General features: G+C 40.4%; 1 protein-coding gene across 1 annotated transcript; it reads right to left on the minus strand.

Annotated features, from left to right (window-relative positions):
• Positions 1-226: 226 nt before the first annotated feature.
• CFAP221 (cilia and flagella associated protein 221) lies at positions 227-17,873 on the minus strand. The gene is made up of 24 exons (XM_054278221.1): positions 17,738-17,873; positions 17,217-17,317; positions 16,135-16,221; positions 15,934-16,029; positions 14,965-15,065; positions 13,942-14,045; positions 12,906-13,065; positions 12,330-12,450; positions 12,132-12,243; positions 11,804-11,912; positions 10,983-11,070; positions 10,395-10,484; positions 9,440-9,535; positions 8,159-8,249; positions 6,467-6,594; positions 5,933-6,013; positions 5,410-5,517; positions 5,141-5,296; positions 3,535-3,693; positions 3,055-3,149; positions 2,366-2,455; positions 2,044-2,163; positions 1,225-1,254; positions 227-635 (listed from the first exon to the last, which is right to left on the minus strand). Exons 1-24 carry the CDS (start codon positions 17,871-17,873, stop codon positions 512-514), a joined length of 2,583 nt encoding a protein of 860 aa, XP_054134196.1. The 3' UTR covers positions 227-511.
• Positions 17,874-23,064: the final 5,191 nt, after the last annotated feature.

Below are 23,064 nucleotides of genomic sequence, written 5' to 3' on the forward strand. Positions count from 1 at the left end.
CCCTGAACAGTAATGAGACTTGGTTGGACATTGTCTTTGCAGACAGTAATGGTGTTCAAGGCTTCCTTTTCCTTAAAAATATCAAATATATGGCTTACTGTCAAGTCTGAGATTTAGCAACTTACCTGCAAAAATTCAAGGACAGGTCAGAACTAAAAAAACAAAATCAGAAGATTTTGGTCATGAGGTCTTTTCACATTTTATTTGAAAACTGTGGGAGGTAAACTAATTACCAAACTATTTACATGGTAGTACTAAGGTTTTCTGGTCCTTCACACCACAACAAAATAAGCAGGTCCAAGGATGAGGTTTCTCACTGGAGTAATTCTTGTGTTTGGGGTAGTGAGCACAGTGAGAGTCCTTGACAGAGGTGGCATTACTGGTGGTTCTCTTCTCTTTGCATATGAAGTTGCTGACCTCACTGAACAAAAGTAAATGTAGCTGGGACAGGAGAGGCCTCATACATTAACAGGATAAGCAGGGTCAGGCCATGAACTTTGTAAAATTATTTTTATCCCAGAATAAGGGTTTTATTAAGTGCTTTCAGCTTCAATGTCTCCAGATGTTTTTGAATTTTCTCTCCCATCTCACTGTTCTGGAGTTGAAAATGTCCATCTGGACCATTTTGTTGGTCTCTGCAAGAAATTTAAAGCATCATTTGTATTTATAATAATCAGGGAAAATACTTAGGAATATCTTCAAAATCCAATGAAAGAGGCACTAGTGATTTCTTTTCTCATAATGAACACAGGGTATTCTACCACTGATACAAAACTGAAAAGGTACTGAAACTGTGGAAAACACTTAACTCTTGGTTTGGCTAGTCAGAAAAGTTTACTATCTGACAGGTAACAGAAACTGATTATTACATTTTATCCATGTAGGGACACATGCTGTGATTGCCAGAACAAGGGCAGCCATATGAAAACCTGGTTTTCCTTAAGGACAAAACTGCTGTAGAGAAGCAATATGTTCTCTGTCACCCAGTGAAACACCAACCCCTCAATAACAACAAAGAACCTTTCAGGGACAACATAAAAGATTGGGACTTCATTGTTTGCTAAGAAATTTTTGCTTCCCTCTTTACAAACCCAAAATAATAGGGAAGATTTCAACAAGTAAATATCAACACCCAGAGCTGTCTAATATTGAAAATTATTTTAATTTTTTTTTCCTGAAAACATCTAAGATTTAAGAAAGAAAGAAGGTTATAAAATGACTTACCCAGGGAAAGCACTATCCAGCCCTATATCACTGTGGGAGAAAAAGATCGCACTTTAGTTACTCAAGCTATCCCAAATCCCCATGTTCTGACAACTAGTGTCATAAAATGTAAAAACCAGCACTGAGTGCAACACATCTATATTTTTACAGCAAATTCTTCCCATGCAAAAGTAAAGCAGACATTCAAATCTCTTGATAGCTCTGAAAGTCTGAGGTTATCTTGAACATCCTGGTATCTATGCCACATCATGGCAACTTTAAAGAGGGGATAACTGTTGGACAGAAATGAATTCACTTGCTCCAAGGTTAGAACTCAGCACTTTTACCTGTGTTGCTCTGCATCACTTGTCACCCACACTGCCTGCTGTGGTGTGAGCTGGGGGAGTGTGAAGTTTGAGCAGAGCAAACATGAAACACTCCTAAGAAAAGCCAGAGAAAAAAGCACCATGCCAAGGGGAAATTCTAAGGGCCCTTTTCTCTGCCAGCATGCATAAATATCTAACCAAAAGGGTCAATGAAAAGCAAAAGTCACCGGTCCAAGGTCCAAGAATGTTGAACATCTCTGAGAAAGCAAGCAAACTGCCTCAAGTGTTAGATCATGCTGATATAACCATAGTCAGAGATCCAGGCCAATGCTTTCTGAAGCAAAATCCAGAGACTGAATCTGCAGTGCAAATTTGCTCAAAGTACTAGGTCTGCATTGCACTTGTGATGGAGCCCCTAGAGCATCTCAGTATGACTCTCTATGCAATTCTGAGAAAACTTCTGATGCTTGACTTTAGATTGCCTTTCTCTCTTGTTATTTCAAAATATACCTACCTTTCTATTTTTATTGATTGTCCTTCATATTCTTCTGAGAGTGCCCCCTCAACCTGTGGAAATTCAGCTTTCACCATCTCTGGAGTAAGAATCATGTTGAACGCAGCTCCATCTGTCTCACTAAAATGAATAAGAGGATGAACAATTTGCCTTTGTCCTTTTGAAAGTGTTTTTTTAGCCAACAAGAACAAAAGTATGTTTTCTGCAAAAGAGACTTTGTGCCTTTGCCTTTGAGGATCTCCTGGGACAGGTTTTGACACATCCATACAAGTGGTTTAGACACAGTCAATAACAGCATGTACAGAATAGAGGAGAAACTTACTGGTCAATTATGTTCTCCTTGTCTCTCTCAGGTAAGTCATTCAGCACTGGTGGTAGATCTGCTGGAAGCAAATCTGAACTGTAAGGATCCCTGTGATGGAAATTGTATTAGTTTAATGTATTAATACTAATGGTATTTTCATACTTTGAAGCTTCACAGCAGTTGCAGTTACAATGAAGATGATGTACTTTTAAATATTTGTGGAAAATCTGGCTGCACCAGAAAATGCTGTGATATGAGAGAATGTGAGCCTGAGAGATGTTGGCTAGCACTGGGTGCAAGTGTCCATAAGTTAAAGGTTTTACAGTCAGACAGACAGAGTTTGTGCCTCCTGAGGTCTTCTAGGACTGAGTTAACAAGCTTTCAGGAGAGATGTTATAGAAAGCCCAGACTGGAATTCTCCTTCCTGGGATAGGCATTTCTTTTAATGATATTGCTCTTAATCCACCCTTCTAGGAGTTCAGTAGGAGTTTATTTCCTGTTGGTTTTGGATTTCTGAGCAGCAATTAATTCCACTTGTAGGCCCACTTTCACTTGTGGGACTAGTGACTGATCAATATAGCTTTGGGCAGCAGAAACTAGGATTTGTGTTTTCAAATTCTTTCAAACAGATTTGTGTTTTCAAATTCTTTCAAATTCTTTCAAATCCTCTTTCAACAGAGGATTTGTGTGTTCAAATTCTTTCTTACCTAAGTACTGTATTTGACAATATGGGAATGTTAGAAAAAGTGGAATACTCCACTGGTGAGAATTTTCGCCATTCCATTACTCCACAAATCACTTCCTGAAATGACAAGTGATACACAATCAGACCTCTAATACATAATGCAGAGAGGCTTGCAGGACAGAGCATCTTGGCTGAGAATTGAATCTGGGGAGCTGAATATATTTCAAAGATCCTTCCATCACTGTAAGGACATGAAAATACAACAGTGAACACATGGAAAGAGCAAAGAAACACAAAGGCATAAGTAAGAGACATGGGTAAAGCCTAAGCAGAATTAGTTATTCTGGCCCATGTACTGACTATTTAGGTGCATACATAATTTATATTTGAAAATATTTTCTATCTAGAATGACTCCACCTTTCATTTTTATTCTTTAGAGCAAGTTCTCAGGAAGAACATACCCAAGACAGGTACTCATACAATAAACCCAAAAGAACATACCGTGTGATCCAGAAATTTCTTCTGTGTGACTGGAATACTGGATCCTCTGGGGCATTCCTTGGTAACAGCATATTTTGGATGAGGACAAAGATGATATTCAATATCTGATTCACAATAGGCCAAAGGAAGTAAAAATGGAACTAATCCTGGAATGGGGTTCTAAAAACAATGAAGAGATTATTTTAATAAATTGCTCTGAGTACCATAACAAATCTAATTAATGAACTTTCAGTTCTTATAACTAATGTGGTCTCCCCAGGTTCACAGCTTTGTCTGACTGCTCTGTTTGGTATGATCCTTCACTTTCTGTATCTTCCCCTCATCCTACAGTGTTGTCTGATTTATTCATGCTCCCAACTGTCTAAAATACAGCAATTTAGCTGTTGTCTCCCAGTCTGGAAGAAAAAACTATTGCCTAATTATCCTGAAATCCATTGCTGATTCTCTGAATAGCTCAGAATCCAAGAAGGGAAAATGGACTTGCTATGGTGGAAGCCACAGCACACATGGCTTCACATTTTGCCATCCATTTCCCTGCATTAGCATCTGTCTCTGGACAAAGTCCAGTGCTGGGTAGTGTGGGATCAAGCTGTGCCTGGCTCTCACACTGCTATGATAGAGGGATGAAAGAGATGCACAGAGAAACTCATCAGCACGTCCACTGGAGTCCTGGCTGTGTGTGAGGGGGACAAATCTGCATCAGAGATGTTATGCCAAGGTCACCAGGCCAGCACAGTGGGCAGGGCTGGGAGCCAGAGCCACCCCCAGCAGGCACAGTGCCATGCTGGGTGGGAGATCTGCCTGTGCCCATGCACAGCCCTGCACTGAGCCCTACAGCTCTCTCTGCCTGCTCAGAGGCACCTCCAGAGCTCCAGGCTGTGCTGCACTGGGGGAAATACCTCCTGCAGCTGTAGCACAATCTACATGACAACTGTAACAGAAAACCCTCCCATTCAAGAGGCAGTGATTTTTTGAATCTCTGTGCCTAACAGCTTGGGAATGTGGTTTGGGATGCTGTGAGAACTCTTAGAAACTGTAAGCAGGATGCAATGTGAGCCGAGTTTGACTTCACTTTTCTGTTTACCCAAAGATTAGGCAGATCTGTAGTCACCTAGCTGAACAGCAGGAAAAGACTGCACCTATCCTACCTACCTGGGCAAAAATGTGAGGTTACAGATGGACTGAGATGCCAAGATCATGGCCTTTCTTCTAACATCCAAATGGGGAAACAAATGGAGAAGAAGGGAGGGGTTCCCAGAAATCCTGTGATCATTGATCATTTGTGGAGTGTCAGACTAGAGGAGTTTCCAGTTCTCTTCTTTCACTGCAATTTTGTCTTATCATCCCTCCCCTGAACTGATCAAAACCCACTCTAAACTGAAATGGTGTCCCTCTCAGTGGGATGAACTCTGTGACTCCTATCTATCAGAGCTCTGTGATTCCCCTATATCAGAGCTTGCACCATGAAGGATTACTCTCACTCTGGATAGCTTTAAAACCACTCTGAGTAAGAAAACTGCCCACAAATTCCACATCAGGCTTCTGATGAAATAAGCACACTTCTTCTCTTCTCTTAGGTTCTTTATGGAAGCCAACTCCTACTCACAAAAATGCGAAGAGGGTTGCTCTCCCTTGGGTGGACTAAAGTTTGGGGAGGAACCAGGCTTAACAGGCTGATATCTCCTTCTGCTGCTTCTTTGTCAAAATCTCTCCTCTGGGAGAGCTGCCCCTCAGGAGAAGGGGTTACTTCATTCAATTCATCCTTGAAAAACACAGACATCAAAGATTTTTAGTGTGTAGTAAATATTTCAGTAAAAAATGTTGGTGCAAAAATAATCAAATGTGGAAATGTGGGGTTGGGAGTGACTTGGTTACCTGGGCTCCCTGCCTCAGTGGTCGGGAAAGTTTTACAGGTTTGTAACTTGTGGCTGCATAGTGTGTAGAAAATGGCTGATACTTCATAATCTTGCAATGCTGAGGAACCTAAGTGCAAAGAAAAAAGATGTGCTGAAGAAAGTGACAATAATCACTCTCAGTTAACTCATAAATGGAGTGGAACATTTGGCTTTATCATGGACGCATCACATCTCCATGGTAAAAGACACTTGGAGCACTCTCCCAGGACATGGTACACAACCAAAACTTTGAGAAGCCATACTTCACCAGGAATTTGATCTTTGAGATACAATAATTTCAGCTAAGGTGATTCATCTCTGTCTGGAGAGAGGGGGATATTGCTGGCTGTAAATTAGTTACTCATGGAAACTGGTGAGATTTGGTTTTAATAAAAGCATGCTAAAAATCATACAGCCTTATTAAGGCAACATTTTTACTGGGCTGTGCAGAGGCCATTTAACTGCACAGGAAAGAGAAACATGAGGGAGCTGTACTGACTCACCTTCAAGTCATAAAATGGAAGAATGTTTTCAACTTTCACGTCTACAGATTCAATAGGAACGGGGCCAAGAGCATCAGGTGCCTGAAACAGAACAATATTTAAAACAAGTAATATGGTGGGCATTTTGTTTTGTATTGGCAGCAATCCATGAACACAGCTAATTGAAAACATATGGAAATAATTATGCAAATATTTACTTGTTACAGTTTGATATTTCTGTTGTTCTTTCTTGGACTCCAGCATTTCAGTTATATTTTTCTTTGCTTCTGAAAAATGGATGTTAACTAACTCTGAGCATTAATGTATTGCTCACAATTCTAGGATACAATTAAGAGAATGAAAAAAAATTTTTACTGTTTTCAGCAGAACCCTTAGTAAATCTGAGGTCCTGAATTAATTTGCCAGAACCCCAGAACACCAGTTACACTGTGAAATTTTAATAAAAGTACTATCAGCCCTGGGGTCAATGTCTTCAACAAAATTCTATTCTAAAAATTCTAGAGTGCTGACTAATATCTGAGTCACTGCACCTACCAAATAATTGTGTAGTTCATGGGACCTGTAAAAGGGGAATTCAAAAGGCAATATATCATCTTCAGATATTCTGGAAGAAAAGTCCTTATGTTCTTCACTCTTCTCTGCTTTGCTGAAACTCCTGCTTTCTGTCATGAGTGGAAACCAAATATTAAAATTTTGTAATGTATCTTAATACACTGTTTCAGAAATAGAATCAAGCCACAAAATGTATTTAACATTTTCCTAAACCAGGATGTCTAGAAATTTAAATATAAAAAGTAAAGTAATACTTCCTAAAGACTTTAAATGTCACATCTATAAAATATGAGCACAATACCTTGAATAGCAGACAGATTTAATTTCCCCTTTCCTAAAAAGACATCACAGCCCACTCCTTCCAGCATGGCTCACAGCAAGGCTGAGACAAGTCAGAGGCCTCTCTTACACTAAATGTCATTACACCTTCTATTTGCAGCATTTCTGCATCTCCTGCATCCTGGGAATTAAAAGTCCCTATTGCAGAAGCAGGAAAAGGCCTAATATGGAACAGTGTGTCTCAGGAGCTGTCAAATTGTGTGTGTCTACAGGGGAGTGGGAAATAGGAGACTCAAAATCTTCTCTGTCTCCCATTTACCCAACAGTGACTCCCATCCAAAACCTGTTTTCTTCTATGATGTTAAATAACAAGTCACCTTTCCAGACCAGCACTTTCATTCCCATGTAAAAAACTCCAACTGATTAAAAACACTTCTGTGAGAGAACAATGAGGACAAAAACTCAACCCAGTACTGGCTACCTGGCAATGTGTGTCATGGTTCCTACTGTCTCATTTCACTGAGTTCAGACCTCTTGCCTTCATCACATTCAGGTGTCCTTCCCCCTTCCATCCCACCTGCAGTAAGCTCCTCTCATCCTGTGACTCTCACCTCTTGGGCTCCACCTGATCTGTTCATCTCCCTGTCTCTCACACAGTCCCATCTGTCCTTTCATTGCTCCTCAGGCCTACACACAGAACCACAGAATGGTTTGGGTTAGAAGGGACCTTTAAAGGCCACCTTGTCCAACCCTTCTGCCAGGGGCAGGGACATCTATCACCACATCAGGTTGCCCAAAGCCCCACCCAGCCTGGCCTTGAACAGTTCCAATGATGGAGTATCCACAGCTTCTGCCCTGTTATTAAGTAGATAAACTGCAAGGTTCCTAAGAATAGTTAATCACATTTCTTAAACATGGTAAATAATGTGTATGGAAAATAGATGTATCTTGACTACATCCACTTCCACATTTTAGCAGGGTCTGTTGCCATTGGACAAGACGTAACGGTTTTGAACTAAAATAAGGCAGTTTCAGATTAGATATAGGGAAGAAATTTTTTGCAACAAGGATGGTAAAACACTGGAACAAGTTGCCCAAAGAGGTGGTGGATGTCCCATCCCTGAAAACATTTAAGGTTGGGCTGGACAGGGCTCTGAGTAACCTGCTCTCATTGAAGATGTCCCTGCTTCTTGCAGGGAGGTTGGACTGGATGGCCTTTAAAGGCCATCCAATCCACTCTATGCCTCTACCTTGCCACACTTTACTTCTTTCTGGAAGACTCCTTTATAAGGACTCTGTCTTTATGTTTATATGTAATGCACCTGACACACTGCAGCACAACCTGAATTATCATAGCCCATGGCCAAAATATCAACTTATTCTTTTAATCCTTACCAGACCCAGAGCCTTCCTCCAGACCTCTGGTCTCCCTGGGCAGTCCACGTAACAGAAGCAACAAACGTTTTAGACGAATCTGAACCAGAATCTGAGAGAATGATTTTTAAATTGAAGTCAAACACCCTAAGATTTGCAGCCATAGAAATACTGTATATGTTACACCTGTATTTATTCTCCAGAGCTCACTTAGACATCTCTATTTGAGAATTTTTAATATAGTTTTCTGTTCAGAGAAAGTGGGATGCAAAGATGTAGAATGGATCTCATCTCTATAATGACATTACACAATAAATACAGTTACATTTTTTTATTTAGTCTTACAGGTTGATCAATTTTTATTTTTTTTTTTGCTAGGTCTTTTGCTAGGTGTTTACTGGCATATACAGTCAGTTAACCAGGGCCATATGAATACTTGTGGCTCTGAAAATGAGGAGAGTAAACAGCAACCTGCACTGTGTTTTTGCCCATACCCTAGAGGGTAAAAATGAAGAATCCTCAGTTTTAATACCAGATGGGGCCATTTGGTCACCTCTTTATTTGTACAATAAAAAAGAGCATTTAATTTCAAGACCTCAGTATTATGAGCAGATTGAAGAATATCCAAACTGGATGCTAGAAGAGCAGAACATTTCCATCTTGCTTGTTCCATTAAGATTTACTGAGGAAAGAGCAGTGCTGATGCAAGACAATATTTAAACCAAATTAAATAAGTGATTTTACTGATTAGCCTTTAGTTTCCAGGTCTTCACCTCCCTTATTTGAATTTCTACCTGTTGTTTCCCATGTTCCCGTCATGCACTATTGCACAGATCCTCCATCATCAGTAACCTCAGAGGAGCTGGAAGGTGCTGTTCTCTTCCTCTACTTTCCCTCTCCAGATTGTCTCCTTACAGAGAAATTGCTCTAAGCCCTGAATATCTTGGTGGCTCTACATGGAACTCACTCCAGCTTGTTAAATTCTTTATTGTATGAGGGGCCCAAAACAGGGTGCAGTATTCTATGTGCATTTTCAAATCTTTTTTGTACAGAAGTATTTTTTACTTAAAAAATAATCTGAATTAATCTGCATTTGTTTAGTATCAATTGCAATATGAAAGATGAATTGAATAGAAAACTTACTCCAGAACCTTATTTCCTGGGGTGGTAGGGGCATATTTATCAAATTACCAAATACCTAGCTAGCTGTGAACAGTCCTCCCACGCTGGTTGCATGTTCTTTTGTGCTGTCTCACACACAGGTGTCATGCCCTCATACTGCACTGTTGTTGTTCACTTTACCTTGTATGCTGCTTGCTGGAATTTCCTGAACATCCTCTTTCTGCTGTCCCAAGGGTCATTACGGAGCAAGTCGAATGTGGGATGGACACTTGGTTGCTGCACAGTGTATTTTTAAAAAAGGAAACAGAAAAGAGAAAGGACAATCCTTTTTACAACTAGATAGGTAGAACTTTTCTCCATCCCAAGTCACACTTTGACCTGAATACGTATGTTACTTCTAAATATTGAAATTGGTCCAGTGAAAATATTTGCAGCATTGGCATTTAACCAGAAACCTTCACAGCAGGGCTTAGTGGGAGGTAATCACCAAGTATTTGCAGATGTAGTACAGAGAATGCAGAGATAGTGTGGCATGGTCTGCATCCACACAAATGACCAACACAGACCAGGACTGCAGTGCACTCCATGGGCAGCTGGACAGCAAAGACAATGGACAGGGGCTCTAACAAAAACACAACTTATCTTGTACAGACATGAACTTGAAACAGCTGTAAGGACTCAAAAATCAGGCATCCAGCAAAACCAGTATCCTTTCTCCAATAATGGCACATACCCAAAGAAGAGTGAAAGATGCCAAAGAGAAGGGCAAAAAATCTAAGTACCAGAGAGGTTCCTGTCAATCTGACCTGCAGGTAAAAGTTGGAAATCTTGTGATATGCTTAACCTTACAATGAGGCATGAGAAAGCTCCTGAGAGATCTTTCAGAAACAAGCAATATAAATCTTAGATTAGGCCTGCAGATTTCCACTTGACTCTCAGATCAGATTAGAAGATGAGCTGTGCACATGGCATGGTGCTTGCCTACCTAAAAGTAAAATGGGAAATAAGGCACTGACACAGAAACAGCAATATCAGGAGGAAAAGTATTCAGTGTCAAACATCTATGGCTATTTGTTAACTTGGGAGGTGATAATTTAGCATGCATATAGCAGGCTCTAGAAATATATGAACAAACCTGGTCAACATGCCGGGTAACACGTCTGGAGGAAACTTCCACTTCACCCCTCTGAAACTCCTGTTCTATGATAGGATCTCCTCTTTGGAGCTAATTTAAAGAAAAATCACATTAGCACAAAGCATCCAGTGAATTATTTCCTCCATTACAATTAGGGAAACTCACAAGGCAACATTCTGGAGGGGTTTAACGAAACACAGACTTCATTCCCTTTTAGGGTGTGATCATTGCAACCCTTAAGCAAGTCAAACAAAGTAAAATAATGTCTTTTCAGGTCTGAGTTTCAATCAAATCTCTGTCCTAATGAAACATGGGTGCAAACGTGCTCACTTTGGCAAATATTGTTACATTTCTGATAATACCTTACCTTCTCTCTGTCTATCTTCAAAATAAAAACACCCCTGAAACAGTGAAGCACAGGCACAATAAAGATATGACTGCAGTTACAAGCACAACTAGCCCAGGTTTGCATTAATTAATGAAGAAAAACTGAACATGTAGAGAGCTTGATACATTCACAGTGCACTGCATAATATGAAAGTATAAGTGTGATTTTTAAATTAACAGAAAAAACCATCAAAGACTAACCCTGTATTGCTCTTCTTCCCTTTGTCGGCTTTCAATAATCTCTTTTTTAAGCTCTGCAGAGATTGGATCACTTCCCTTGTGAACTTGCCTGCATTTACAGTGGAGACAAGAAAAATGCTTCACTTAATGCACAGTTTGCTTTATTCAAAGGCAAGCAGACTTAGTCCCCTCTTCCTGAGGTGCCTAGGTGTCCATGACATTCATATGAGATGATCCATGGATTTCAAATGAAACCATCATGTGCTTAAAGATCCAACTGTGATCTGCTTTGCACCAGTTGATGTACAACAGAATAATAAAATCATTAAGGCTGGAAAAATCCTCTAAAATCTTTGAGTCCAGGCATAAACCTAACACTGCCTAACACTTCACTAAACTATATCCACATCTATCAGCACTACATCTACATGTTTTTTGAACACTTCCAAGTGTAATTCTGCTCTTACTCCATTATTCATTTTAGCCTCAATTTATTGACAGCCATGACAAAATCTTCCTTTGGCCTTAAGGGCACAAGATGAGATGCCTGAGAACAAGGTTAGGCAAACCAGGTTTTCAGCAGCTTTCTTTTTGAATGGAACAATAAGGCAATCAAAGTCCTCATTGGGTACTACTATGGATGCTACTGAGTCTGCTCTTAAGCAGGAGAGAAAAAAAAATAAATAAAACATCAGTAATTAAGGCTTAAACCAAATGTATTAAGACACAAAATGGCAGCATTCTGCACTAGTGGACATTGCATATATCATTCATAAAGGCCTTGGTTAAGCAAATCTCAATCTTGCTAACATGGGTAATTAACATGGTTTACTAGCACTTACCGCTTTAGATGATTTGCTTCCTCTTCCTGAACATTTTGTTTGACTTTTAGTTGAAATATAGCATCCTTCACCTGCCTTGTTTTTTTTCCTTCTTTGCCTTGGGACAGGGCTGCAGGAACATCACAAAGCCATATCACACCTCAGTCTAGACTGGATTTTTAATTGTGAAAAACATCCATTGAGATAACTGTACCCATTAATACATAAAGCTAAGGAGAGAGTTCTCACAGAAACAACAGTCACATCACATCAGCAGTTCTGAAGCCAAGCTCCTCATCAGAGCTACAAATAATGCTAAAACCAAGTTTCTGCTGCTTAATTACTTTACCTTCTTTTACGTCCTTTAACTTCAATTTGCCTGGTTCCTGAATCAAAACAGTAGCTACAGCATACGGATTTGACAAGTCTGTGGGGAATCTGAGGTTCTGGTATTCAATTTCCTATGAGATATAAATTAATAGGAAGAAACAGAAACATGGAAGATTTCCAGCCCAGAAAAGTACTTGTAATTATTATCTTTTCACACCTTTAGTTTTTGAACAGGCTTCGACTGTAGTTGGCTGAACCGGTCTCTTCTCCACAACACAGGTTTTCCAGACACAGCTTTTTTCTCTGGATGACTTTGTTGTTCATCAATATATTCTTTTCTAGATGTCAGAAGGACACATATTCCTTTCATAAGCATTCTCTAAACGACATATAAGTCTAATTTTTTCACCAAAAAATTAAGTACAGTCCAAAAGGCTCAAAGCCCCCTGTATCTTGCAAGGCCTCAACAATAAAAATAACAAGTGGGAATGATAGAAGCTGAGGATGTTCACATTTCTTTAAGGATATGTAACTTCTCATTATATTTATTTTGTTTTTTTTTATTTAATGTAGATTAAGGATGTTCTAATCAAACAGTGTAAAAAAGCAGGTACATGTATCAACAGTAGAATTACTTCAGTGCATTGTAAGTCTCCAAAGAAACCAAAAAGATTTTGGTTTGCTTTTTAAGACTTTGCTTAAAAAGATCTTAGTAAAATTGTATTAAATCCTATAACATTAATATCTTTTAGAACTGGGCAAAACCACTCCAAGACCAGTCAGCCACACATACATCAGAGCCACATGTGGTATTGATGTTCCTGTGAATACACACACATAGGGTTTTGAGTGAAACTCTGAAATCTGTAACTGCATTGCCATTTGTGCTGTTCCATACTCCAGTGGGGAATACTTCACAGTTACTTTGACTTTTCCATTGGCTGGAATGATTCCTGTGATTAGAGGAAAAAACAGTAAGAGTCCATATAACATGAGCCCACCTAAGTGTACTGGAACTCATTCTGGGCTACTTTTTAAAAACAACTTAATTGTTTGAATGGATGGCAGTAGGCATGGAAAATCTTTCTGGTCTTGCTACCAGATAATAGAAGATATTTTGCAATAGCAGAGAGCTTTGACAGTAGGGCTATAATATTTCATACTGCTGTGAAAATGACTGCCTGTTTATATGTAGAAATTCTGCACTTGCATCTGCTAGTCTTAAGTCTTTAGCACTTTCTGCTTTCATGGGCAAAGCATTTATAAACATATTCCTCTGAGCTTTTCCAAGCTAGGGGACTCATCTGGATTTGATGCATTACCTGTCTCTGCTTGACCTTATTTCCTTACTACTTATTCCATTATTTTTTCAAACACTTGAATCACCATTCAGATCCCTAAACATTCAGGGCCTTTCCCAACCTAAGTGATTCTATCATACTATGATTACTCTCAGCACAATGGCTTTGAGCAAGAGCTGAAACTTTTTAGTGCTTTTCAGATGGCCTTCAGCTTTAGTTTCAGGCTACCAAAATTTCTGACTTAAGTTTTACTGGGATGACCCTATTTCAGGGATATTCCTCTGGGAAAATAAAAGCTGCATGGACCATTTGGAACATTTTGGATTTTGTCAAAGCTGGGCATTGCCTAAAGAAACTTACAGCCAAGATGGCTATTTGCCATGAGGCTGAAAATGACTGGCAGCATTTACCTGCAAAAGCTTTGCCTGAGGAAAAGGTTTTTTCTGTACAGCACTGAATACACTGTCAAAGTAACTACACTTAATAAATACAGATTTAACATTTAGAATTTTAAAGAAGTCAGTCTACCAAATGTTGGCTGGACAGTGAAGGCTCTGTGAGGCTGAATAATATCAATGTGGAATTCAAAATCTATGGGACAGCTGCACTGCAGTGGGATAACATACTCCTTACTGAAAAGAGAGAAAGGAAAAATCATGTTAATCAAAGTACAGTTGTTCATCAATTACAAGCTGGGAAATTGTATTATACACACCATGCACTAATTTACCTGCATTCAGAGGGGTGTGTTACTTATTAATGTAAAATTCATAATTTCTCATTGTGCCAAAATAGCAAAATATTTTAGATCTTTCATCCCCCCAGGAAATAAGAGTTAAATCTTGATTTGAATGTCGGACATTACTTTCTCCGACCCATACATAATTTGATTATAGACAAATTTTAAAAAATTACTTTTTGGAGGTTATTTATGCCCATTCTCAAATTCTTACACACTGTAATACCTAGCAAGTACAAACAATGCAACTGGAGCAACAATGAGTACAGAACCAGAAATCAGCCTTTTCCCATGGCCCTCTGTGTGAAAGACAATGAGAAAAGAAAGTGTTCAAAACTGAACTTTAACCACTGTAGAAATAATGGTGCTGGGGCCTAATTTTCAGAAATCACCATAATTATAATAATATAGCAAATATACTGCACAACTAGGCCCTAATAAACATAATCTGCCTTTTCCTTTTTCCCTTCTCAGTTCCTATTAACAACTCTTACAGATTAGTTCATGAGAACAGTCAGTGCTGTATCCATGCAATAGACAAAGTAAAATGAAGTCTAGCTCATTAAATACTTTTAAATACAGTATTTGCTTATAGAAGCAAAAATAACCAGCCCCATCTTCATGTATCTTTAGCTTGCACAGCATTTATGTTATGGTGAATGTGCACCTGAAACTGTTCATATACAGAATTATTTTGCAGTCCAGGTGGTAGCTGAGTTTCTTAAGACTTTCAACATTATGTTGTATGAATAGAGGAAAATGGGTTTGGGCATGTCTTGCAAAATGTAGACAAATGTCTGTCCTTAACTCACCTCTCACCAATTGATACATCAGAGAGATTTATAAATGATGGAAATTCTACAACATTCACTGTAGGGTAAGCATGCATGGGAATAAGTAAGGTATCATCTCCCTGCAAACAAACAAACAAAAAACAAACAAGTGCAAATATTTATATCTTACAATTAGTAAATCATAGAATCATATAATGTTATGGATTGGAAGGAACCTTAAGGATCATCCAGTCCCAACACCCCTGCCATTGGCAGGGACACCTCACACTAGATTGGGCTGACCAAGGCTTATCCAACCCGGCCTTGAACACTGCCAGGCTTGGGGCATCCACAGCCCTCCTGGGCAACTCATCACCCTCATAATAAAGAATTTCTTCCCAATATCTAACCTAAATTTCCTGTCTTTCAGTTTGTACCCATTGTTCCTTGTTCTATCACTACAGTTCCTGATGAAGAAGTCCCTCTCCAGCTTCCTTGTAGTCCCTTTCAGATATTGGAAGGCTGCTATGAGGTCTTCATGTAACCTTCTCTTCCCCAGGCTGAACAGCCCCAACTTTCTCAGCCTGTTATGGAAATAAAAAGTTTCTCTAGTAGTTGGCCAGTAAGTGGGCATAAAACATCTTCAAAATTATCATTGTGTTGTGCCTCAGAACATTAATATTCCACCTGCTTTCAGTATCTTTCTGTCTTTCCATATTTTATGCAGCTTTCTAGAGCTCCTCTGAGCTGCTTAGCTAAGTCATTACCTCAATGTGGCACAAAGACTGATCTACTGGCAAAGAATAGCAGAGTAACTCATACAATCTTGCCTACTGCTCTGGGATGTTTGCAGAGAAAAATTTTTAATGCTTGAAGTTAAATACTCTAATCAAGACTCACTAGGAATAAATCTGTGTCTCTAGAGGATTTACTATACCTTTCTCATTATGCTCTAATATTTGTTTTATTCCATTACAACTCTAAGTGTGTTTTGCAATGAATGCTCACCTCACAGTGAATTCGGATGCAGTCATAGTAATACCTCCACTCATCAGGGCAAAAATCAACAGTGACCACAAGGGACAAACCAGGGACAAGGCGGTGCTAGAAAATGACCCAAAACAAGAGAGAAGCCATGTAAAAGCTGCTTATATGGCACAAACCCTGTGCTGCATACAAAGGGCAGAGTGAGGACTTTCTGGCACTTACTGCTTTGTTGTATTTGATCTGAAAATACATCGTCTGGGGTGGTATTATGTGAAGGTTTACTGCATTGGTAGAAATATTTATCAGCTTCTGCAGAACAAAAGAAAACAAAAACCACAAGACACTTTACAATATAAGAGGTCAGTTAAGAACACCAACTATACTTTTTGTAAAACCCTCCATAGCAAGAAGTAATAATTTTTACTTTAGCAGAAACAATTCTAAATATGCTCTGAATTTAAAATAAAACTATGCAAAACTTACATCCTGCATTTTTATTCTTTGGAAACAAGTCCCAATTTTTAACCAAGGAGTAACAGTTAGTTTTGCTAGAAAGATGCTACTATTGAATCAAATTCAGATGCTGTTTTGCTTACATGCAAAAGGAACAAATATTTTATTTGCAACAAACAACTTATTGATCACTTTTAGGGACATCTGAACCAAAAAGAATTACATAATATTTCATGGTTCTGTTTTGGTGTATAACCAACTGACTTTTGGACAGTGACAGTTCAGCCTGCAAAGCCTCCTGCACTTGTTTACTTTCATTGCATTCAGAGAACCTAGTCCAATATAACTACCAACCTCTGTCTCAATACACTTAAAACATGAATAACAAAGGCACACAAAGGGAAAGCAGACAGTAGAAAAGGAAATACCCAAACCATTCGCAAGGAAAGGCAATCAAATCTATGCACTGAATTTCCTTTCTCAGAATAAATTGTTCTTGGCAAAAGACCAGAGGTGCTTTCAAAACTTTCCCACCAGTAGACATGTTTGCAGACACAGTGACAGTCCAAGGACATTTTGAAAGCAAGTCTCTTGTGGAGTTAAAGCCCAAATCCTCCATTCATGATGTGCAAGTCACATATCACAAACACTGATGCAGACATGGGAAACAGGGAGTATAAAGGAGGGTGATGCTCACAGCTCACTCATCTCTTTGTTACCACAGGACCACTGAATTTAAGTGCTGCTTTTAAGAGCACTCCACAGGGCAAAGGCCTCATGACCACAAGGAGTCAATTCAGATTCTGCTGTCCTTTTATGAGCCCCAAGGGGACCCCTGCTCCAGAACTTACCAGCATCTGTTGATGATGTTTTCCAATTTCATACCCTCCATAGTGTAACACGGCAGGCTCAGGCTGCACAACCCTGCTCCTCTGACTCTCTGAATAAATCTCTACAGATCACAAAACAGGGAGAAAAAAAGAGCAGAAACACACGAGTGGTACTTGCATTGAAGCAGTCTAATTATGCTATACTGATTGATTATCAAGGAAAAAAAAAAAAGAGATTCTTTCTTCTTTTAAGCAGGCATAAATTTATAAATGGAAAGTTATGGCACCATCCACTACCCCAGCAGATCCATGATTCTGCCACCAGTTCATCTCCTGGCATCATGGTTTCAACAAGCCACCCAAAACTTTAGGGTCAGCCAGGATCAGCACAGCCACTGTTTCTTTCCTGACTACCCCTTCCATGATTTAGACTCTCAGGAAGCTGCAATTTAAGCAACAGGATGGGAGTTGCAAAAAAAAAATAACCAAGTGTGTCCTAGAATTGCCACAAGGTTGGGAACAGTCAGAGAGCAGGAACTTACTTGATTCCAGCAGGTGATGTGGGACAGCAGGTCTTTTTTTAGGTTCCTCCACGAGGCTGCTCAGGACACTGGGAACTTTCTTCAAGGACCCCCGAGTGACTGTGATGTCTGGGGAGGCTGACTGAACCAGGTCCATGTTAGGACAGAAATAGGCTCTCAATGGCACTAAAATTCCTCAGTGCCTGTGGTCAAATGAAAACAATATAATGATCAATATATCTTCTTTCACACTGGTACTACCTGTTGCATTAAACTGCCTAAAAACATTTAGGAGAGGGAGCTACTTTTTTCCCTGCTGAAGTAGATGACTCTGTGTGTGCTAAGCACAAGGAGAGAAGGATTCCAGGAAACCTTGCTCCCACTGCAAGGCCTTTTGGGGGACATCTGTTCTAAGGCTTGCTGGGGACATTTGCCTTTCAGGTCCGTGTATAATATCTCTGTCTTCCTTCATGTCTCCCATCAGAGAGGAAGGGAACAGGTTCTGTTAATTCCACTATCTCAACTGATTTCTGCAGATGTGTTCTTTCAATCTCTCCTGGGTGTTTGAGTTGTTAACTTGCAGATTAATATTTAATTTTAAATATTAATATGAGGGATAAGAAATCTGGCATTTGAGTATTTCGTTTGGATAGCATCATCTGGGTCATTTGTTCAGGGAAGATAACTGTAAACACAGAAAGCCATGGACATTACAGATCCTGTGTTAAGTATGCAGAGTTATCAGAACATAAATTTCTCTAATGACAAGTGCAAATTTTACATAATAAAGACACCAGGCATGAACCATCCACCAGAAACTATCTTCATAAACAGAGCACACAGAGCCCTTGGCTCTTGTATGAACTGAAGAACTGCATGGAGACAAAGACACAATAGTTTTGGAACAAATACTGAATTCAAAAGCCATGCTGGGATTTTCAGCCCTCAAGCAGGCAGCACTCAACAGTTTCAAAGTGGAATCATTACTCCACCTCCCCCATTACATTTTATGGTCTCATCTCTGGTATTTGTTTGATTTTCCAGTCTGCTTTAGATCTTTCAAGCACAACTTGAGAGGTGCTTCAAGCTCATAAAGTGCTGGTTTGATTTATGGTTTTGTACAGTATTAAATAATAAATAAGCAAGAAGCTTAAAATAATGTGCTGCTAGGACCCTGGCCTTCATAATATTTTCCACTCAATAACACCAAACACAAATTTTCCACTCACAACAGAAAACCTGCAAGAGGGGCTGCATTATTGTGCACAACAGTAAATTCATTCTGATGTAGCAAGACCAAACTCAGACAAAAAACACTGCAAAAAAATTTCTAAACATAAGGATAAAGCTTACATTTTTTCCACTTGTGTTCTCCAACTTTAATTTACACCACTGCCACCCTCCTTCTCCTGGTCAGCATTCCGCCTCAGGAACGCAAGGTTGGAAAAGGTGTAGGCAGACATAAGTCTCCTCAAAGGATTCCTGGTAGAACCCTTCCAGTAATTTACAGTCACGGTGCCATCATGGCTCACCAACTTCAATAACACACTGCGTGTTGCTCAAAGGGCTAATACAGGACAAATCCTTAAGGTTCTGGAATGACGGAATACCTGATGTTCTTAAATTTTCCACCTGTGTCTTTCAAGCCTTTCTGTGTGTGTGTCTGTGTGTGTGTGTGAGTAGAAGTGTGAAACCCTGGGGAAACTCACCCCAACGCCCTCAGACCAGGTTATCGCCCTTCTCCTTGCCAGCGCTCGGGCCTTCTAATGCCTTATAGCGTCTCGGAGCTCCTCGCACACTTCACCACACCGAAGGACGCGGTGCAAAGCCATTACAGCTGCGAGAGGCTGGAAAAGGCATCGCTGTGCACAGCCCGTACCTGCCGCTGCCGCAGCCCCCAGCCCGAGAGAGCCCCGGCACAGCCCGGTTTTCCCTGTCAGCCCTCCCGGAGCCCCGGCACAGCCCGGTTTTCACTGTCAGCCCTCCCGGAGCCCCGGCACAGCCCGGTTTTCACTGTCAGCGTTCCCCGAGCCCCGGCACAGCCCGGTTTTCCCTGTCTGCCCACCCGGAGCCCCGGCACAACCCGGTTTTCCCTGCCAGCCCACCCGGAGCCCCAGCACAGCCCGGTTTTCACTGTCAGCGCTCCCCGAGCCCCGGCACAGGCCGGTTTTCACTGTCAGCCCACCCGGAGCCCCGGCATAGCCCGGTTTTCCCTGTCTGCCCACCCGGAGCCCCGCGGCCCGGCCCGGCCCGGCCCGGCCCTGCCCGGCCCTGCCCTCACGGCAGCCCCGCGGCGGTCGCTCGGCAACGGGGCAGCCGCGCTGGGCCGCACCACTCGCGGCTGGGCTGGGCAGGATCCCAACAGCGGCACTCCGGCTCCTCTGACGGCTAAAAGTATCCAAAAAAAGAGTAAAAGACACCCCTCCCCCCCTTTTTTTTTAATTTTTTTTTTTTTTTTTTTTTTTTTACTTCTCCCCAATAAGCGTCTTTTTCAGTATTCCCAGTGTGGCTACAGACAGAGCAGAGGCACTTCTTTCCCTTTAAAAACTCTCATCTATTAACACCTAAATTGTTCTTACTTGGTTCAAAACAGATTTTGAAAGTTTTACTACAATATTGTTTTTTTTAAAAACCCTCTTTTTCGCTTTCCCTCCCGTCTCCTTTTTCTTCCTCACTTTTGTGTTCTTGCTTTGAGCATTAAAGGACCATCCCTTGGAAAGTACTCCTGGAAACCTTTGTTCAGTGTATTTTTCATACCACCCATAAATTATGAGGGTTTTCCCCTAAATGGGTACAAGGGAGAAGGGAAAGCAAAGAAAACAAAGTTTTCTTCCTTTTTTTTTTCCTTTCCCCTTCAGAGAGGTGATCTGGATTAAGAATGAAATAATTTATTTTCAGTTTTTCTAACACAGGGGTAAAATGTGTCCAAAAGTGGTGCATTCATTTTGGATAAAAATGTAAGCAAGAAAAGCTTCAGATCATAAAGTTCAAATCCCAGAACATAGTTCCCATACTTAGTAAGATGTAATTGCTTATGGTTAGAAAAAACTATTCCTATACCCTTGACATGATGTCTTAAATATAGGCTTAATATAGAAAGCCAGAATTGTTTCCACAATGAGGTTTTTTCTTTCATATTCTAAGAATAAAATTGTTCACTTTCAGTTTTTCTAACATAGGGGTAAAATAGAGCATATTTCTCCTCACAGTTCACATGTTCATCAGTCTGTTTGGACAGTGATAGCTGAGTGCAAACCAAAAACCATGTCTGCTTCCACATCAGAGGGTCTGAACATGATGCACGTCTGGAGAAGCACTCTGTAAAGTTTCCTGGAACAGCAAAATAAGTGGGAAAGGTAGGTGAAAAGAGTGGGTTGTCAGCCAACAAACCTTCAGATTTCCTTGGGAAGGCTGATATAAATAAAGAATGTTAAGCAGGGTTTAAATAGGTGATTCTCGCCTCAGTTTCGTCTCTCTATTCCAAATGTCAGATGAAAAATGTTTGGCCTGATTGTCAAGCTGTAGTAAAGTCATTGCAAACAATTTAATTATTTAGCAAAGGGAGGAGAAAATTTAGTTGTTTCAAGCACTAATGGAATTTTTAAGTATTAATAAATAAATATTTACAATCAAAGTTGGTTAGTGTTTGATAAGTAAACAATCCTACAATCAGAATAGTACAAAGCAATTTCTTTTATTTACTCCTAAAGTTAAAGTGAAAAGTCTTTTGAAATGGTGTGAGCAAATTCAGATGTTTCTTTCCTGGTTCAGATAGCAGACTTGAAAGAAATTCCAGCTGTGACAAATTTATGAGGGGTATACATAGTAGGTATAAAAGCAAATGCACACAGCTATTGCTTCATTAAACAATCATCTCATTTGGGGCTCTGTGAAATCTTGGTAATAATTCTTTGTAGTCTGCTGCTGCTGTTAGGTTTCCCAGCTCTCCCTGTCTGTCCCACTGGGCTGACATTTGCTGTGAGTCAAGCAATGGTTTGAACAGGTGAGAATCCCCCAGGTTTTATTTTGCATCCATCTTCTTTCAAACACTCACCCTGCATATGAATAAAGTGGGGGGCGATCACAAAATATTAATTCACACTGTTAGTATTCAAATCCAGACTCCTGGGCCTATTTTGGAAAAAGTGCCACACTACAAAGTACATTCAGAAGCAAAGCTCTCTCAATTACATAAGTGCAAGAAAGAGTGCTGGCTTTCAGGGGAAGATGCTGCAATATGAATGGAATAATAAAATATTCCTTCAGCCAAAGGAAGAGAGAGAAGGACTTGGCGCCCCAGTGAGATGATGCAGTGTTGTCAATGTGGTTTCTTCAGACTATACAGCAACCATTGTCTGTCTGCCTCTCAGACCCCCTCTCAACTGTTTGCTCAACCCTTTGATATTTTCAACCAAACTCTGTGGGGAAGCAGATGTCTTCGAGAAATGAAAATCACTGCAAGTTAAGTGTGGACTGGGGGAAGGAAGACTGAAGCATTTGTGAGAGAAAGGATGCTGTGTGAGTGTGCTGGATGAGCAGGACAGAGCCAGTGTGGGGTTCAGCAAATGCTGCTGCTTGCTGGGACTGTGGGGAGAGATGAGGCTGGTGTGCAGGGAAAGAGGGAGCATTGCAACTCAGTGATCTTCATGAGCACATATAGAGATGAACTGGAGTCGGGATAGGCATGGAAAGGGCAGCACTTGCTAGGCAGCCCAAATTCCTTCATTGTGCTGCTCAGCAGACAACTTGTTTAATCCAATGGCAGGATTTTCAGTGCACAGGCAATTAGCCATATATTTTTCCTAGTCATTGACTTTACTCATAAACTTGGAGCACATCTGTGTTCTCGACAGCACTTCATTAAATTTAACCTGTCTGGTGATGGCAAATTGGAATAGGTGGTAAATGATGTTTTGAGACAAGCTGAGGACTGCTGTGCTTGGAGAAAGAGCCCTGGTATACACAGTGCAAACTTTGGCTCTTTTTTGAAGCTGTATTCAGTATTGTGCTAGAAGTGAATGTGACCAGCAAGGGTTTGGAGTGTCTGCCTCGGCAGCTGGGAGCTCACACCCAGCTAAGCACATAGCCCCTTTACAATAGTTTTGCCACAGAAACAAAACCAGGAACAACAGAGTGCTCTGCTGACAGGTGAGAGGACTTGCCAAGGAACTATCTTTGGGAAAGCCAGGATGTCTGAAATCTACATGCCAGAAACAAGGTACCAGTGGGATCCAAATGCAATGACACCTTGCAGCCTATAGCATTTGGATGAAATGCAGACTGGCTGTTTCTTCAGATGCTGGATAAGAAGATGAAATCTAGGGAATATTTGGAGTCCTCTCTGGAAG

This window comes from Melozone crissalis, unplaced genomic scaffold (genome assembly GCF_028551555.1).
Source record: "Melozone crissalis strain CALT ecotype California unplaced genomic scaffold, PUWL_Pcris_2 ptg000023l_1, whole genome shotgun sequence".
In the NCBI taxonomy this organism is placed as follows: Eukaryota; Metazoa; Chordata; class Aves; order Passeriformes; family Passerellidae; genus Melozone; species Melozone crissalis.

Excerpts from the sequence above, each read along its gene's own strand:
- CFAP221 (XM_054278221.1), bottom strand. The coding sequence starts at position 17,873 with ATGGACCTGGTTCAGTCAGCCTCCCCAGACATCACAGTCACTCGGGGG. Across the intron at positions 16,030-16,134 it reads AGATCAAATACAACAAAGCA|CACCGCCTTGTCCCTGGTTT; the intron begins GTAAGTGCCAGA and ends GTCATTTTCTAG. Across the intron at positions 3,694-5,140 it reads GCAACCCTCTTCGCATTTTT|AACCCCATTCCAGGATTAGT; the intron begins GTGAGTAGGAGT and ends CATTGTTTTTAG.